The 17933-nt window shown below is 43.0% G+C and overlaps 1 protein-coding gene across 1 annotated transcript in view; it reads left to right on the top strand.

Moving 5' to 3' along the window:
• ACER1 (alkaline ceramidase 1) overlaps positions 1-3766 on the top strand; it is a 90990-nt gene extending 87224 nt beyond the window's left edge. The window contains exon 7 of the mRNA XM_056551976.1: positions 3279-3766. Coding sequence (XP_056407951.1) covers positions 3279-3453 — 175 coding nt within the window. The 3' untranslated portion in view covers positions 3454-3766. The remainder of the gene's footprint in view (positions 1-3278) is intronic.
• Positions 3767-17933: the final 14167 nt, after the last annotated feature.

The following is a 17933-nucleotide window of genomic DNA, read 5'->3' on the forward strand; positions in this document are numbered from 1 at the left end:
AGCCCGTGCTACCCCCAGGTTCCCCACCCCCATCCTAGCCTGCCCTCACACCCAACCTTTATTGTAGGACATCATGTGTATATTTCATACGTATATACATATATACATGATACTACTGCTGGATCGGGGGATCTGTGCTTTTTTCTGTGAGTCTGCAAACGGCAACCTTATCTCAGTTGCGGTGCAGCAAAAAGTGGTCTGAAAGACCAAGTGGTATTTTCCTTTGTTTTCCTCTGGTTGGATGTACGACATTTGGGTACAACACCAGAATTGTTACGTATATTTTTTGATGGTCTATATATTTTATAGTGATACAATAAAAGTAAAGTTTTAATGTTTTCTGTGATTTACTCTGCGTCCGTGCATCGACTATCGTGGACTCAACAGCATCACCATCAAAAACCGTTACCCTCTTCCCCTGATTTCAGAACTCTTGAAAGTGCTTAAATGGGGACATTCTTCCTTGGTTGCTGGCCATCCAGGAGTCCGTAAAACTTCTCAGCTGATCTCCAGAAGATACTGGTGGCCTTCCTTGGAGAAAGATGTGGCTGACTTCATCCAGGCTTGCTCAGTCTGTGCTCGAGACAAGACCCCACGCCAAAGGCCTGCAGGGTTGCTTCAACCGTTCCCAGTTCCAGATTCTCCATGGTCCCATATCGCCATGGATTTTATTACTGACCTGCCTCCATTCCACGGCAAGACCGTAATCTGGGTGGTTGTGGACCGCTTCTCTAAAATGGCGCATTTTTTTCCATTACAGTCTCTTCCTTCTGCACCCCTGTTGGCTAAGCAATTCTTGCGCCATATCTTCCGCTTGCATGGACTCCCTTCTCATATTGTGTCCAATAGAGGGGTACAATTCGTTTCCAAATTCTGGAGAGCCCTCTGCGGACAACTAAGAATCAAATTGGACTTCTCTTCATCATACCACCCTCAATCCAACAGACAAGTGGAACGTTTGAACCAAATCCTGGGAGACTATCTCCGTCACTTTGTCTCCTCTCGTCATAACGACTGGGTCGACCTTCTTCCGTGGGCAGAATTCTCGTATAATCATAAGGAATCATCTGCTACCAATAAATCTCCTTTCTATGTGGTCTACGGGCGTCACCTCTTGCCACCCTTGCCTTTGTCTTCCTCTTCTGGAGTGCCTGCGGTAGATGAGCTTGTCCAGGACTTTGCCACCATCTGGCGCGAGTCGCGTCTTTGTCTTCTACAGGCCTCCTCCCGCATTAAGACCCAGGCGGATAAGAGACGTCGGGCTCCACCAGTTTTCGCCCCTGGGGACAAAGTGTGGCTCTCCTCTAAGTATATTCGCTTCAGAGCCCCTAGCTATAAATTGGGACCTCGCTTTTTGGGACCTTTCAAGATCAAGAAGAGGATTAATCCGGTTTATTACCAGATCCATCTTCCCTCCTCCCTGAGGATACCAAACAGCTTCCTTGTCTCCCTTCTCAAGCTGGCGGTCTTTAATCGCTTCTCCCCCAAGGATGTCATCCCTACCCCAGTATCTGGCATCTCTGACATTTTCTCCGTCAAGGAGATTTTGGCGACCAAAGTGGTCAGGGGGAGAAGGTTTTTTTTGGTTGACTGGGAGGGCTGTGGTCCTGAGGAGAGATCTTGGGAGTCGGAGGAGAACATCTTAGACCGCAGCCTCATCCTCAGATTCCTAGGTACCAAGAAGAGAGGGAGACCAAAGGGGGGGGGGGTACTGTAACGCCGAGCGCTCCGGTCCCCGCTCCTGGACCGGAGCGCTTACGGCGTGTGTCCACAGGCTGCGCTCCGGTGTCTCAGCGTGTGCGCCCCCGCTCTCTTGAGCCCGGGACTCTTAGATCTAAAGGGCCAGTGCACCGGTGATTGGTGCCTGGTCCAATGTGGTTAATTAAGGGTTAAGGTTTGTGAGAGGCAGTGCTACTTGGACTTAATTAGGCCTCACCTGTGCACTGCCTATAAGTACCATCTCCTCCCAAAGCCTCCTGCCGGATCTTTGTTGCCTTGTGCCTGAGAGAAAGCGTTCTTTGTTCCTGTGCTCCCTGCCTGTTGCCGTACCCGTTGCTACTGACTACCGCCTGTGAACCGTTGCTGCCTGCCCTGACCATTTGCTTCGTCCGACTACGCCTTTGCCTGATCCTCTTGTACCTTGCCTTATCTCAGCAGCCAGAGAGGTTGAGTCGCTACTGGGAGGAACGACCTGGGGGTTACTTGCCGCAGCAAGTCCATCCCGCTTTGCGGCGGGCTCTGGTGAAAACCAGTAACTCCTTAGACTCCGTTACCCTGGTACGGCCCACGTCTTCACCTCTCTGGCAAAGCGGATCCACCACTAGACTCCGCTACCTGCTACCAGCTTAGATCCTGACAGTAGGAAAATAATTTTTTAGGAGTTCACCGTACTGACAGTTCCGATGATAAAAAAAAAAAAATCTGTGCATCAGCATGTTCTGACCCCTATATCTTTGTAAATTTTTTGTCTACAGAGATGTGTGTGGGCTCGTTTTTTGCACAGTGAGCTATAGTTTTTATTGGTACAATTTTTCCATTTTTGCATGTAGATGTGATTTTTTTGATCACTTTTAATTTTGGTTTTTACATTGTTCACCATAGTAGTGAGAACAATTTTGCACAAGGTAATACCAAATATGTATCTTTTTTTAAAATAGATTTTTATTTTTTTTGAAAAATTAGAAAATGGGGTTATTTGAATTCTTATTATGGGAGGGGATTTTTTTATATTCTATATTTTTAAAACTACTCATTTTTAAGTCTCTATATGGAAACTGCATACTCAATTATTAGATTTCTTATTTAATTCAATGCAATTAAATAATTGCATTGCATTGACTTGTCAGATTGGCACTCTGCTACAGTAGCCTATACAAGCTGATTTCTTACATCAAGCATGAAGGCCACGACATCTGAACGACACCCTAAGACCCCCTGAACCACCATTGTTGTTTATTATTATATAGATGCTGGGATTGCTGTTGATAGCGGCATCTATGATGCCCCTGTATCTGGTGGATCACAAGGGCCATTCTTTAACAACAAGAGTCAGCTACAAATAGCAGCTGGCAACCCCTGTGTATGCAGTGGGCTCAGCTCCTGACCCATGACATAATTGCGCATCTGACCCATGAGATAATTGTAGGGCATGGGTCAGAAATGGGTTATGCCCAACAGGTGAGTATTCAGCATATCTAATTATTAAAGTTGTAAATGTAAACAAAGTCTCCTTTTCAATCTAGGATTTTAGCATCACTAACTGCTGTTTTTTCTCTTAGGCACATCTTTATATGTCTTGCTGTTGCACACATCAACACTGTATTTGCCTATATTGATGCTCAGTATGAGATTCCTGAGTACACTCTACAACTTCAGTACTGGCCATTCAAGGCAAAAAGATTTGGTCTTCCTTACTTAGCTGTCACCAAAACGAAAGTTTCAAAGAACTGCTAGTCCTTTTAAAATGTTCAATGATAATTTAGAAGACATTTGAAAGGCTAACGAAGTCCAGATGTCTCACCATAGTTGCTGCTGTAAGTTTATGGTATCACTGCCTCAATGGACTGAGGATTTTATTTCTCCATGAACATTTGCATCTCTAGCATACCAAATCAAACCATGGGACCTAGACCATGGGACCAAGAATATGAGTGTCTTGTACCAAGACACAGTGACTAGAATCAATCATCTACTATATGTTCATTTCCTCAAAAATGGCTATATCCAGATCAGTAACATGTATTTTTTTGCCATTTGGGTATGTTCATATGTATAGTTTTTTTTGTATTGCTGCAGATAATAATTGCTATGGGTTTTATGTTTTAATCATGCATAAATAAAAGCCCACATTTATTATCCCTGGCCAGATGTGAGTTGGTTATTATCAATGTGTCAATCAATTAATGTTATCAAATATTAAATGAAAGTCACTACATTAGACAGAAGGCAAATTCCCTAAGGCTAAGTTTCCACTTTTTTTTTTTTTTGGGGGGGGGGGCGTTGCCCCCAAAAAACGCCAAACGGCCCCATGGCTGCTGTCAGATGTTAGCTGCAAGTCAATAGAAAAACCCAAAATGCCATATCCACTTTGTGGTTTTCAGTTTGGCGTTTTTTTAATTTTTTTAATGGCCCCTTTCTACATTTTTATTATTGTCGGCTACATTTTTAGGTCCCTGCCTGCCCACATAAATTGGTCCCTGTTTAAAAATGTATTAAAATTTACTTATAAAAATTATAAATTTTGTTAAATGCATTTTTTTCCATCCCTACTGCATCCTTTTTTTTTTTTTTTTTTTTTTTTAATGGTACCCAACAAGTACAAAAAAAAAATGCCATAGGGGCCAAAAATGCAATTTCCACTCAAACGCAAAAACGCCAGAAAAAAATGCAAGAAAAAAACGCCAAACACTGGAAAAGCTGTGGCGTCTTTTCTGGCTTTATTTGGGCCAGAAAAAAAAACAAGTGGAAACTTAGCCTAAGAGGTTCAGATTTTCCCTGTATGCTGTCCAGTCCACATACACATGCTAACAAGAGGAAAGGTGAATGATAGGTAATGGCTAACTACAGACCCACCCAATTTTTTTTTCAGAAATGTTTCTAAAATTACATTTTATCATTATTTTAAAGGCATTTTAGTCATAATCCATGTTGTAAATAACTTACCTTTTTATGTATGATTAGAGAACTAAATCTCACAATTACATACAATATCTCGGATAAGTGAGTACACCCCTCCCATTTTTGTAAACATTTTATTATAGCTTTTCTTGTGACAACATTGAAGAAATTATATTCTGCCACAATGTAAAGTAGTGAGTGCACAGCCTGTATAACAGTAGTTAATGATGCTGCCCCCTCAAAATAACCACAACACAGCCATTAATACTAGTAACAGAGAAAGATAGAGCTTGCACTCACCATCCAAAAGATATGCTTTACTACTTTGTATCAGGCATAACTGGCTGGTGGGGGGTGGAGGCGGGTGGGATGAGACCAGCCTGTTATGCCTGACACAAAGTAATAAAGCATATCTTTTGGATGGTGAGTGCAAGCTCTATCTTTTTCTGTTACTAGTATCTACTTGTTACTTTTAAGCTTTGCACTAACCGCTAAAAGAGATTCATTCACAGGAAAGTCAGCCCCATCCACACTATATCAGTGCGGTTCACCTTAGTCCAGCAGTGCCGGACAACCTATTCTTCATTTTGCTTTTGACATAGCCATTAATGTCTAAACCTAGGTAAAAAAAAAAGTGAGTACTGATATGGAAATGTCCAAATTGGGCCCAAAATTGTCAATATTTTGTGTGGCCACCATTATTTTTCATTACTGCTTTAAGCCTCTTGGGAATGGAGTTCACCAGAGCTTCACAGGTTGCCACTGGAGTCCTCTTCCACTCCTCCATTATGAGCAATAAATGGAGGAAAAAAGCGGAGGTAGCGCCGGGTGCGGTGTAGGTCTTTTGCCGGTATAGGTAGGGTACCCAGGTGGGGGTAGCGTGTTCCTTGCCGGTGATGGTAGCTTGGTATGCAGGCCAGCAGCGTGAGGTCGGAGCCCAGAGGAGAGTCTGTAGAGTAATGCAGAAGTATTGAAGGAAAAAAAGCTGCGTTGGAGCTCCCAAGGAAGTAACCCAAGTCATGGGTATTGATGCAAAATAATTTATTCTTACAGCATAAGAAATCAAAGAAAATAAAAGAAAATAATAAATAAATATAAAGCAAAATGCTTTATATTTATTTATTATTTTCTTTTATTTTCTTTTATTTCTTATGCTGTAAGAATAAATTATTTTGCATCAATACCCACGACTTGGGTTACTTCCTTGGGAGTGCCAACGCAGCTTTTTTTCCTCCAATACTTCTGCACTCCTCCATGATGACTTCACAGTGCTGGTGGATGTTAGGAACCTTACACTCCCCCAACTTTCATTTAAGGATGCCCCACAGATGCTCAACAGGTTTTAGGTCTGAAGAAGTGCTGGCGATAGTGGCCAGTGTTATTGCTGCAACCACACTGCTATCACTTGCATGCAAGTTGCACATGTCAAGATCTCACAGATTTTTTCTTAGTAAAAAAAAAAAAGTAAGAAAATATATGTAAAGTTAAAATAGTACCAATAAAAGGAGTCATATAGTTAAAAAACAACAAGAGTATACAAGGAGAAAATATCAATATTCATGTTACCACCATACTGTTACTGACCAAATTCTGTATACTGAGTCCAATATTACAATTTTTAAGTAGCATTATTATCACCAAACATATTACCATCATACTGCTACTGACCAAATCCTGTGTACTGAGATCAATATATCCAATGATACCAGTATAGAAGGAGGAAATATTATCACCATACATATTACTATAATACTGTTACTGACCAAATCCTGGACACTAAGACCAATATTATGGTTTTAAGTAGGAATATTATCATCAAACATATTACCATAATACTGTTACTGACCAAATCCTGTGTACTGAGATCAATATTTCCAATAATACCAGTTAAGAAGGAGGAAATATTATCACCATACATATTACTATAAGGGTTTGTTGACACTGTGGAATCTCCGCTTCCAGAATTTCATGAGCGGAGATTCCATCTGGCGTCCGCTGCCGAAGTTGGTAGGGTTGCACGGCACTGCGCCGCCACCCTTGACGGCTATGCAGTGCTCACGGACTTCTGCGCAAAGAATGAACATGTTCTTTGTTTGCGCAGAACAATTTCAGTGACTGAATTGTCCGCCGCTCAAATTCCTCAGTGTGAATGGGTCTCGCGTAGTGTTACTCGCGAATATTCGCAATGCAAATTTTATTAGCGAATTTGCGAATATTCGCAAATATAGCACTATATATTCGTAATTATTTTTTTTTTACAGTACACATCACAGTGATCACCCCTCTCTGCTTCCAGCTTGTGTGGTGTAAGAAGGCTCTAATACTACTGTGTGAGACTGGGGTGCAAATTTTCGCATATGCCAATTTTGTATATGCTAATTTTCGCATATGCAAAAATAAAACGCGAATATTACGAACATGCGAATTTAGCGAATATATGACGAATATTCGTCCATATATTAGCGAAATATTGCGAATTCGAATATGGCCTATGCCGCTCAACACTAGTCTCGCGGGAAGACCCATTCACACTGATGTAAATGTTCACTGCGCGTAATTCGGCTATTAAACCAAAACTGAAACTAATAATAATACTAATTATACCAGTACAAAAAACAAAAATAGTCTGCACCTCCAAACACAATGAAATATGTGCACGTGTACAGGCAAGTTTTGTGTTATACCAGTAAGGACAAATAATACCGCCACACCATGACCACCCCTACCACTGACTAAAATGGCTACAGTGGGGCAAAAAAGTATTTAGTCAGCCACCAATTGTGCAAGATCTTCCACTTAAAAATATGAGAGAAGCCTGTAATGAGAGGCATAATGAGAAAAAAAATCCATAAAATCACATTGTCTGATTTTTAAAGAATTTATTTGCAAATTATGGTGGAAAATAAGTATTTGGTCACCTAAAAACAAGCAAATAAAACAAGCAAGATCTCTGGCTCTTACAGACCTGTAACTTCTTCTTTAAGAGTCTTCTCTGTCCTCCACTCGTTACCTGTATTAATGGCACCTGTTTGAACTTGTTATCAGTATAAAAGACACCTGTCCACAACCTCAAACAGTCACACTCCAAACTCCACTATGGCCAAGATCAAAGAGCTGTCAAAGGACACCAGAAACAAAATTATAAACCTGCACCAGGCTGGGAAGACTGAATCTGCAATAGGCAAGCAGCTTTGTGTGAAGAAATCAACTGTGGGAGCAATTATTAGAAAATGGAAGACATACAAGACCACTGATAATCTCCCTCGATCTGGGGCTTCACGCAAGATTTTACCCCGTGCTGTCAACATGATCAAAAGAATGAATTCGGGTAGAAAAACAGACATGGTGCACATCTACAATCTTGTATAATGATCTGATTGCTTCTAAGCATAATATCAAAAACTAACAGGTTGTTAGTATACATTTTTGATCAAAAAGTACAAGCCCACTCGCCACGTCAAGGCCACCTATTTAGAGTGGGTCCCTAACGTCCCTAGCATAAAATGGCGCAGCACCGAGCGGCGACCACCACCGCCGCGACACCAATGCCCACAGGGGGGGAACGACCCACCGGCAGAGCGGCCCCAATGCCACTCAAACCAGTCTATGGGCCGCACCCCCCCGCAGACACGGCGCCACGGCAGTAACGGACACCGCACAGCACCACACCAGTGTGAACAAGGTGTAATGGCTCACTTACCATGCTCTCCCAGTCAGACTGAGAGGCTGCTAGGAAAGAAATGACCCATGTGTAGCTAACTACTACTTATATAGGGTTGGGCTGAGGGGGTGGGGAAGAGTGCAGACAACATGTTCAAAAAAAAAAAAAGAGGGGATAGAAATCACAGTGTGAATTCGGGTAGAAAAACAGACATGGTGCACATCTACAATCTTGTATAATGATCTGCTTGCTTCTCAGCATAATATCAAAAACTAACAGGTTGTTAGTATACATTTTTGATCAAAAAGTACAAGCCCACTCGCCACGTCAAGGCCACCTATTTAGAGTGGGTCCCTAACGTCCCTAGCATAAAATGGCGCAGCACCGAGCGGCGACCACCACCGCCGCAACACCAATGCCCACAGGGGGGGAACGACCCACCGGCAGAGCGGCCCCAATGCCACTCAAACCAGTCTATGGGCCGCACCCCCCCGCAGACACGGCGCCACGGCAGTAACGGACACCGCACAGCACCACACCAGTGTGAACAAGGTGTAATGGCTCACTTAGCATGCTCTCCCAGTCAGACTGGGAGGCTGCTAGGAAAGAAATTACCCATGTGTAGCTAACTACTACTTATATAGGGTTGGGCTGAGGGGGTGGGGAAGAGTGCAGACAACATGTTCAAAAAAAAAAAAAAAAAAAGAGGGGATAGAAATCACAGTGTGAATTCGGGTACAAAAACAGACATGGTGCACATCTACAATCTTGTATAATGATCTGATTGCTTCTCAGCATAATATCAAAAACTAACAGGTTGTTAGTATACATTTTTGATCAAAAAGTACAAGCCCACTCGCCACGACAAGGAAACCTATTTAGAGTGGGTCCCTAATGTCCCTAGCATAAAATGGCGCAGCACCGAGCGGCGACCACCACCGCCGCGACACCAATGCCCACAGGGGGGGAACGACCCACCGGCAGAGCGGCCCCAATGCCACTCAAACCAGTCTATGGGCCGCACCCCCCCGCAGACACGGCGCCACGGCAGTAACGGACACCTCACAGCACCACACCAGTGTGAACAAGGTGTAATGGCTCACTTACCATGCTCTCCCAGTCAGACTGGGAGGCTGCTAGGAAAGAAATGACCCATGTGTAGCTAACTACTACTTATATAGGGTTGGGCTGAGGGGGTGGGGAAGAGTGCAGACAACATGTTCAAAAAAAAAAAAAGAGGGGATAGAAATCACAGTGTGAATTCGGGTAGAAAAACAGACATGGTGCACATCTACAATCTTGTATAATGATCTGATTGCTTCTCAGCATAATATCAAAAACTAACAGGTTGTTAGTATACATTTTTGATCAAAAAGTACAAGCCCACTCGCCACGTCAAGGCCACCTATTTAGAGTGGGTCCCTAACGTCCCTAGCATAAAATGGCGCAGGACCGAGCGGCGACCACCACCGCCGCGACACCAATGCCCACAGGGGGGGGGGGGGGGGGGACGACCCACCGGCAGAGCGGCCCCAATGCCACTCAAACCAGTCTATGGGCCGCACCCCCCTCGCAGACACGGCGCCACGACAGTAACGGACACCGCACAGCACCACACCAGTGTGAACAAGGTGTAATGGCTCACTTACCATGCTCTCCCAGTCAGACTGGGAGGCTGCTAGGAAAGAAATGACCCATGTGTAGCTAACTACTACTTATATAGGGTTGGGCTGAGGGGGTGGGGAAGAGTGCAGACAACATGTTCAAAAAAAAAAAAAAAAGAGGGGATAGAAATCACAGTGTGAATTCGGGTAGAAAAACAGACATGGTGCACATCTACAATCTTGTATAATGATCTGATTGCTTCTCAGCATAATATCAAAAACTAACAGGTTGTTAGTATACATTTTTGATCAAAAAGTACAAGCCCACTCGCCACGTCAAGGCCACCTATTTAGAGTGGGTCCCTAACGTCCCTAGCATAAAATGGCGCAGCACCGAGCGGCGACCACCACCGCCGCGACACCAATGCCCACAGGGGGGGAACGACCCACCGGCAGAGCGGCCCCAATGCCACTCAAACCAGTCTATGGGCCGCACCCCCCCGCAGACACGGCGCCACGGCAGTAACGGACACCGCACAGCACCACACCAGTGTGAACAAGGTGTAATGGCTCACTTACCATGCTCTCCCAGTCAGACTGGGAGTCTGCTAGGAAAGAAATGACCCATGTGTAGCTAACTACTACTTATATAGGGTTGGGCTGAGGGGGTGGGGAAGAGTGCAGACAACATGTTCAAAAAAAAAAAAAAAAAAAAAAAAAAGAGGGGATAGAAATCACAGTGTGAATTCGGGTAGAAAAACAGACATGGTGCACATCTACATCTATGATCAAAAGAATGGTGAACAAAAATCCCAGAACAACACGGGAGGAACTAGTGAATGTCCTGCAGAGAGCTGGGACCAAAGTAACAAAGGCTAACGTCAGTAACGCACTATGCCACAAGGGAATCAAATCATGCAGTGCCAGACGTGTCCCCCTGCTTAAGCCAGTACATGTCTACATGTCCGGGCCCGTCTCAAGTTTGCTAGAGAGCATTGGATGATCCAGAAGAGTATTGGGAGAATGTCATATGGTTAGATGAACCCAAAGTAGCACTTTTTGGTAAAAACTCAACTCTTCGTGTTTGGAGGAGAAAGAATGCTGAGGTGCCACCAAAGAACACCATACCTACTGTGAAGCATGGGGGTGAAAACATCGTGCTTAGGTGCTGTTTTTATGCTAAGGGACCCGGATGACTGATCCGTGTAAAGAAAGAATGGGGCCTTGTATAGTGAGATTTTGAGTGAAAATCTCCTTCCATCAGCATTAAAGATGAAACGTGGCTGGGTCTCCAGCATGACAATGATCCCAAACACACCACTCAGGCAACGAAGGAGTGGCTTTGTAAGAAGCATTTCAAGGTCCTGGAGTGGCCCAGCCAGTCTCCAGATCTCAACCTCATAGAAAACCTTTGGAGGGAGTTGAAAATCCATGTTGCCCAGTGACAGCCCCAAAACATCCCTGCTCTAGAGGATATCTGCATGGAGGAATGGGCCAAAATACCAGCAACACTGTGTGAAAACCTTGAGAAGACTTACAGAAAACGTATGACCTCTGTCATTGCCAACAAAGGGTATATAACAAAGTATTGAGATGAACTTTTGTTATTGACCAAAAACGTATTTTCCACCATAATTTACAAATAAATTCTTTAAAAATCAGACAATGTGATTTTATGGATTTTTTTTCTCATTATGTCTCTCATAGTTGAGGTATACCCATGATGAAAATTACAGGCTTCTCTCATCTTTTTAAGTGGGAGAACTCGCACAATTGGTGGCTGACTAAATACTTTTTTCCCCCACGGTAGCTAGTTCGTGTTAGTTCACCCTAGTGTGTGCTCCTGAGCAACAGCTAAGCACAGGTGTGCTGTGTGCCCTAAGTAGAGGCCTACTTCACTTTCAAGTTTACTACTAGTCATCCTACAAGTGTTACTCGAGGGGAAGATTCATGCCCCTGCAGAATAGTCTACAGTGCCTTGGAAGGATCCAAGCTACCAGAATCACCAATTTTACAATTCTGTCTTGTGAAAAAGCACCATAAGTCTCAGAACGGCAACAAGGCTCGCAAGGGGTACGCTGCACTCTCACACTAAGGCCAGCTGTTTGTGTCATACCAACTTCACAAGCTCAGTAAAAGCAGGTAACCGTAATCTGACGTCGGTGTGTTTATTGGCTCATCGTGTCTGGCCCAGGAAGACTGCCTCCCACCTTCAGACCGTGGATCGGATAAACGGTGCGCTGGCGTCACGAAGTGAACAAGGTACTTCTACTATCACCCTGTGGCTTCCACACAAATATAACAAACCAGACATATATCCACATAAAAATACAAATCAGATTAAATCACTACAGATGGTGCATCAAATTATTACTTGCAGGTATGGAGGGAAAGGAATACAGCACCCGCTTATCGCTCCAACCTTCTTTCCCTCTGGCCTGGCCATTTGGGGATCCCACCATCTCATTAGGGTAGCCCCAATCACGGGCATCGTCCCTGTATCCTAGTGCAGGATAAAACAAAAACAGGGGGGGAGGGGGGGAGACCTCTATAGCATGTTTTGTGCAGGTGACTTCAGAAAAAACTATGGGGGGAATTTATCAACGTCTTTAGATGTTTTTTTTTTCCAGTAAAAAGTCCCAAAAAAATTACACCCTCGTTCTGTGCAACTTTTTGCCGACTTTCACTGCACCGCAGACTTCATTGAAATGACTGTACACAGTACACATGTTAGCGTATGCAGTGGTGTTGAATTGATCATTGCAACTTTCTGTGGGAAAATCGCAAAAAGTAGCGACTTCCTCCAGAAAGTCACAAGTCACTGGCTTACAAAATTGGCTGTTGAGAGAACTTTCAAAAAGCACTCCTCTGTGCTCTCTCCTGTCTGATAGGAGTACTATCAGACAGGAGAGAGCACAGAGTAGTGCTAGCCCACCCTTACTTACTGGACTTTGTCCATGCCTGTGCTTCAGCTTGGACAAAGCCATGATTTCTATAAAAAGGAAATAACATTTTCTCATGAAAATTTCCGCCCACACTTCCTGTACTTGGTCTCTTTCCAAAGATACACAGTCAATAGCTACAGGACCAAAAATACACACATCTTAAAAGGAGATGTCCACTACGGACTATTCTTATTCCATGCTGCCCGGGCTGCAAAAAAAGAGAAAACAAACTTTCACTTACCTTCCTACGTTCCCTCGGAGCTCCGCAACAGCTGATTTGCCGGCCGAGCTGCCTGCTTCCTCCTTCCTTTAGCCCGAGACATCACACAGCGCTTCAGCCTATCACTGGCAGCAGCGATGTCCCACCTCGGCCGGTGATAGGCTGAAGCGCTGTGTGACGTCCCGGGCTAAAGGAAGTAGGAAGCAGGCATCCCTGCCGACCGATCAGCTGTAGCGTTGCTCCGGGGGGAATGTAGGAAAGTGAAAGTTTGTTTTCTCTATTTTTTGCAGCCCGGGCAAGATGGAATAGGAAGAGTCCGTACAGGACATCTCCTTTAACCAATGTATATTACAAATTTTCTACATCATATAAAACGTTTTTACTTTAAAAGTGTCCCATGTCACTTGTGTATTAATACTTTTAAGACATTTTCCCAGTTTATGACTGTAAAGTCCTCTCTAAGTTGTAATTTTTTTTTACAACACTAGAGAAACCCCCCTTAAATGTATCAATATACAATAATGAGTAATGTACACAGTGGTATGAAAAAGTACAAATTTTATTATTTATTAGATTGTACAGAACAGCCCATTAGTTCCCAACCCATAAAATACATATAATATACAAGACAGGTTAAAAACAAGCGGTGGGGGAACACCATTCAGTCATCATGTAAATGGATACAATAGTGCAAATAATAAGGAATTGGGTAACTATGTGCCTATGAATGTATACATATATATATATATTTTCCCCACTAGGGGTATCTCTGCATAGTTATATACATATAAAGAGACCTGATAACCCAATATATAGATGCCAAATGGCTACTGGTCACTCTATAAATGGTGCTATATAATGCAGCTATGACACTGCTGCCCCAATTCCACAATACGGTAGGAATACAAGACAGACGGGAAGAGAAAGGAACAACCTGATGGAGAGCAGCCAGAGGAAACCACATTAAAGGTAATTAACCTTTCAAAAATAAATATTACTGTGGAGCAACTTGAGGTGTTATCTAGAGGGCTGACATTTTGTCCAGTCTCATTTCCTGATAAATTTGTTATTATTAAAGATTTATTTTTATTCGCCAGGAAGCTGCTACTCAAAAAACATTTCTCTAAAAACAGATAATGAAGCAATAAGAGAAAAGGAAAAACGGAGCACTCACACTGCTGATGGTGGTGGTCTTCAAACTGTATTCATGGAGGGCTCAGCATGAGGACCCTCTGCAGGAAGGCTTGATGGAATAGGCGGGGAAGCTCGGACGGCGGCCACAGTCCCGTATCGCGCAATACGGGACCGTGGCCGCCGTCCGAGCTTCCCCCCTATTCCATCAAGCCTTCCTGCAGAGGGTCCTCATGCCGAGCCCTCTGTGAATACAGTTTGATGACCACCACCATCAGCAGTGTGAGTGCTCCGTTTTTCCTTTTCTCTTGTTGCTTCATTATCTGTACTTACATACGTGATGCACCATTAAGATACACATGCTGGGTCATTGACCTCCTACTCATCCATTTTTATACATAAGGATTTATTGCCGGTGCTGACTTTTGTCACTACCTTTTTTGCTTCTGTGCTTTTCTCTGGTTGCCACATTTCTCTAAAAACTCTTCACATCATATTTTTACAGAAGAACAAGAACTGGAAGCGCTCCGGGCGCTAGAATCATTACTTCTGGAACAAGAGGAAAATAACAGTGGGGGTAAGTTTCCAACAGACATCTGTAGAAAATCTACTGTCTTCCCCCCTCTGTCTCTGAGTCCACCAGTGGAGGTATTTGTGAAATCAGTAATCCAGGAAGTTGAAAATTTACCGAGTGATAGATGTCGTGATAACCTGAACATGAAACAGAGGAGGGCCCTATCTGAGTTACAAAAAATGAAAGGGGTCGTATTCAAACCCGCTGACAAAGGGGGGAACATTGTGGTGTGGCCCACGGATAAATACGAAACAGAGGTATTTAGACAATTAAATGATCTGACATGAGCAATAACCCTCTGGTGATATATCAGACAGAACTTTTTCAGATTCTGGAAGAAGCTTTTGAGGGTAATATCATCTCCAAAAAAAGTCTATGAAGGGCTGAGGGTAGAACATCCGGTTATTGCCACACTATATATGTTACCAAAAGCTCACAAAGATTTATACAACCCGCCTGGTAGACCAATAGTGTTGGGGAAAGGGAGCCTCTGTGAACCAATATGCCGTTTTCTTGATTATTACATGCAGCCCTGTGTTAAGGATTTGCCTTCATACATTAAAGACTCAGGTGAAGTCCTACAGAGACTAGAAGGGGTGATACTGGAGAAAAACATGTTTCTGGTATCCTCTGATGTAGAATCGCTTTACACCTGCATTAATCATACACAGGGGCTGGCAGTGGGTAAATATTTTCTACAGATGAGGGGACTTGAGCCCCAGTTTCTGGAATTTCTGTTGACCTTACTGGAGTTTGTGCTTCACAAATTTTTTTTTTACTTTTAAGGATCGCTTCTACCTGCAGACAAGAGGAGTGGCGATGGGCACCACATGTGCACCATCCTACACAAATTTAGTTCTCGGACAATGGGAGCAAGAAAACATACTGACATATGAAACGGAAAAAGGACAACTGACATCAAGGATGTGCTACATAGATGATGTGATGTTTATCTGGTAAGGTACATATGAATCCTTATGTATATTCCTCAGAAATTTGAATGAAAACAAATTTCCTAGATTTAAAAATTATCGTGGACAATGGCGGTAAACTGCATACCACTATTCATCGAAAGAACACTAGTGTTAATGCACTACTTCATGCCCAATCCTCTCATCCACAACACACCATCAGTGCAATACCATAGGGCCAGTTCCTCCGAGCTAGGAGGATTTGTGACAAGGAAGACGAGTTTGAAAAACAAGCTTTCGACTTACAACAACGTTTTTCACAGAGAGGATATTCCCCCAGAGATATAACTAAGGGGCATGTAAGAGCCAAATCACAGCAGCGACAGCATCTATTGCAATCTAGGCCTAAAAAAGTAGAATCCACTGAAGTCAGGGTGATAACTGATTATCATTGCAGATGGCACGAGATGATGGGATCTATGCGTAAGTTCTGGACAATACTGCAACAGGATCCAGATCTTCGAAAAATACTCCCTGCACAACCTCAAGTAACAGCAAGAAGTAAGTCCTTGAGAGATTTGTTGGTCAAAAGCCATTATGTGCCTCCCAGATCCTCATACATTTTCTTCTCAACAGGCCCCAAGTGGGGATCAGTACCATGTGGATATTGTACAGTGTGTAATCAAGTAGAGAGAACAGACTTTTTCACGGATTCCAGTGGAGAGAAGAAATTCTGGATAGTCCATCATATTAACTGCAAGACAATCGCAGTGGTCTATTATGCATGATGTCCCTGTGGACTGACCTACGTGGGAATGACCTCAAGACAATTGCAGGTGAGAATTCAAGAGCATTTACGAGACGTAAGATCTGCTATGAAAGTGGAATTGACTGATTTTGAGGGGATGTCTAAACTAAAACCAATCCCACGACATTTCAGAATTTCACATGGTGGACAATGGCGACTGCTTAAGTTCAGAGGAATAGACCGGATTCATATGGGCATCCAAGGAGGCGACATCCAGAAACAACTTGGAAAAGTACAATGTAAGTGGATTATTACACTTAAAACGACATCTCCGTTGGGGTTAAATGAGAACACTAGCTTCTCATGTTTTCTATAAGGCACTTTCACCATCTCTGACTGGGTAGGCACTTTGCTTACAAGGTTTTAATTTTGGGGTTGGTTTTAGAGTGGGCAGGGACACGGGAGAAAAATATGGGAGGAGCCAACCTTGATCATAAGATTAATAAGCATAATGAATATCATAACTAATTTTGTGTTTTTTATATTTTAATTTATTTAGAATGACAGTATTGGATCTGAGTTTACCTGTGATCCATTGTCTGTGGCGGAGTATTTGAGAGAAGCTGGTCCTTGATCTACACTATTCACAAATCTGTTAAAGATATATACGGTAATAATTTTTGGTGCATTACTGTGTAATATTTACACACCACACTTATAATTTTTTATTCAAAATAATTTTACACTATATCAATCAGCCTAAAAGGGCATACACCATTTCCATATATTTTCCTTATTATATCACCATGACATTATAATTCATATATAGAATTTTTTTTAGTATTGCACAGGGTTATTTATGATATAATTTATCATAATAATTTCATCACTATATACTTATTCACAACAACCATATCCTCTTCATGTTATACATATATTGATTATATATCAAATTTTACTTTGTGGGATCATTATGATTATGTTATATTTTGATTTGTGGCATTTACACTGCACATCACACTTTCTCACCTTTTTCCATATTTCACATGCTTTTTTCACCTTTTTTTCAACACATAGTGGTCTCACTTTTTCACTCTTCTCAATACCTTTTGCACACCTAAACTTATTTTATTATTTATTTCACTTACACTATTTTCACTTATGCACTCACATTCACCACATTATCTATTCATCTGGACAAATTTGCGATCTTATTCACTGTGTATATGGTTGTTGGAGGTAGGGCAAGTTTGCCCGGCTCCAATATGGCCACAGGGCGATGGTGCACTTGGATGCGCATGCGTGGGGCCTCGCGCTTCTCCGGACGCGATCCTCCTCCCCCGGGTGACGTCGCATGTTCCGGCCGATCTCGCGGGAGGATGACGGAGTTCTGGGGACGCTTGGCTGCCGGGCGTGCCATACCAAGCGCCATTATGATAGATGCCACCGTTTTATAGGTCAGTACTAATGGCTCCCCTTATATAAGGCTCTCTGTGTCCCCCCTCCTCATCACTCCCGGACG

This window comes from Hyla sarda, chromosome 1, assembly GCF_029499605.1.
Source record: "Hyla sarda isolate aHylSar1 chromosome 1, aHylSar1.hap1, whole genome shotgun sequence".
Classification (NCBI taxonomy): domain Eukaryota; kingdom Metazoa; phylum Chordata; class Amphibia; order Anura; family Hylidae; genus Hyla; species Hyla sarda.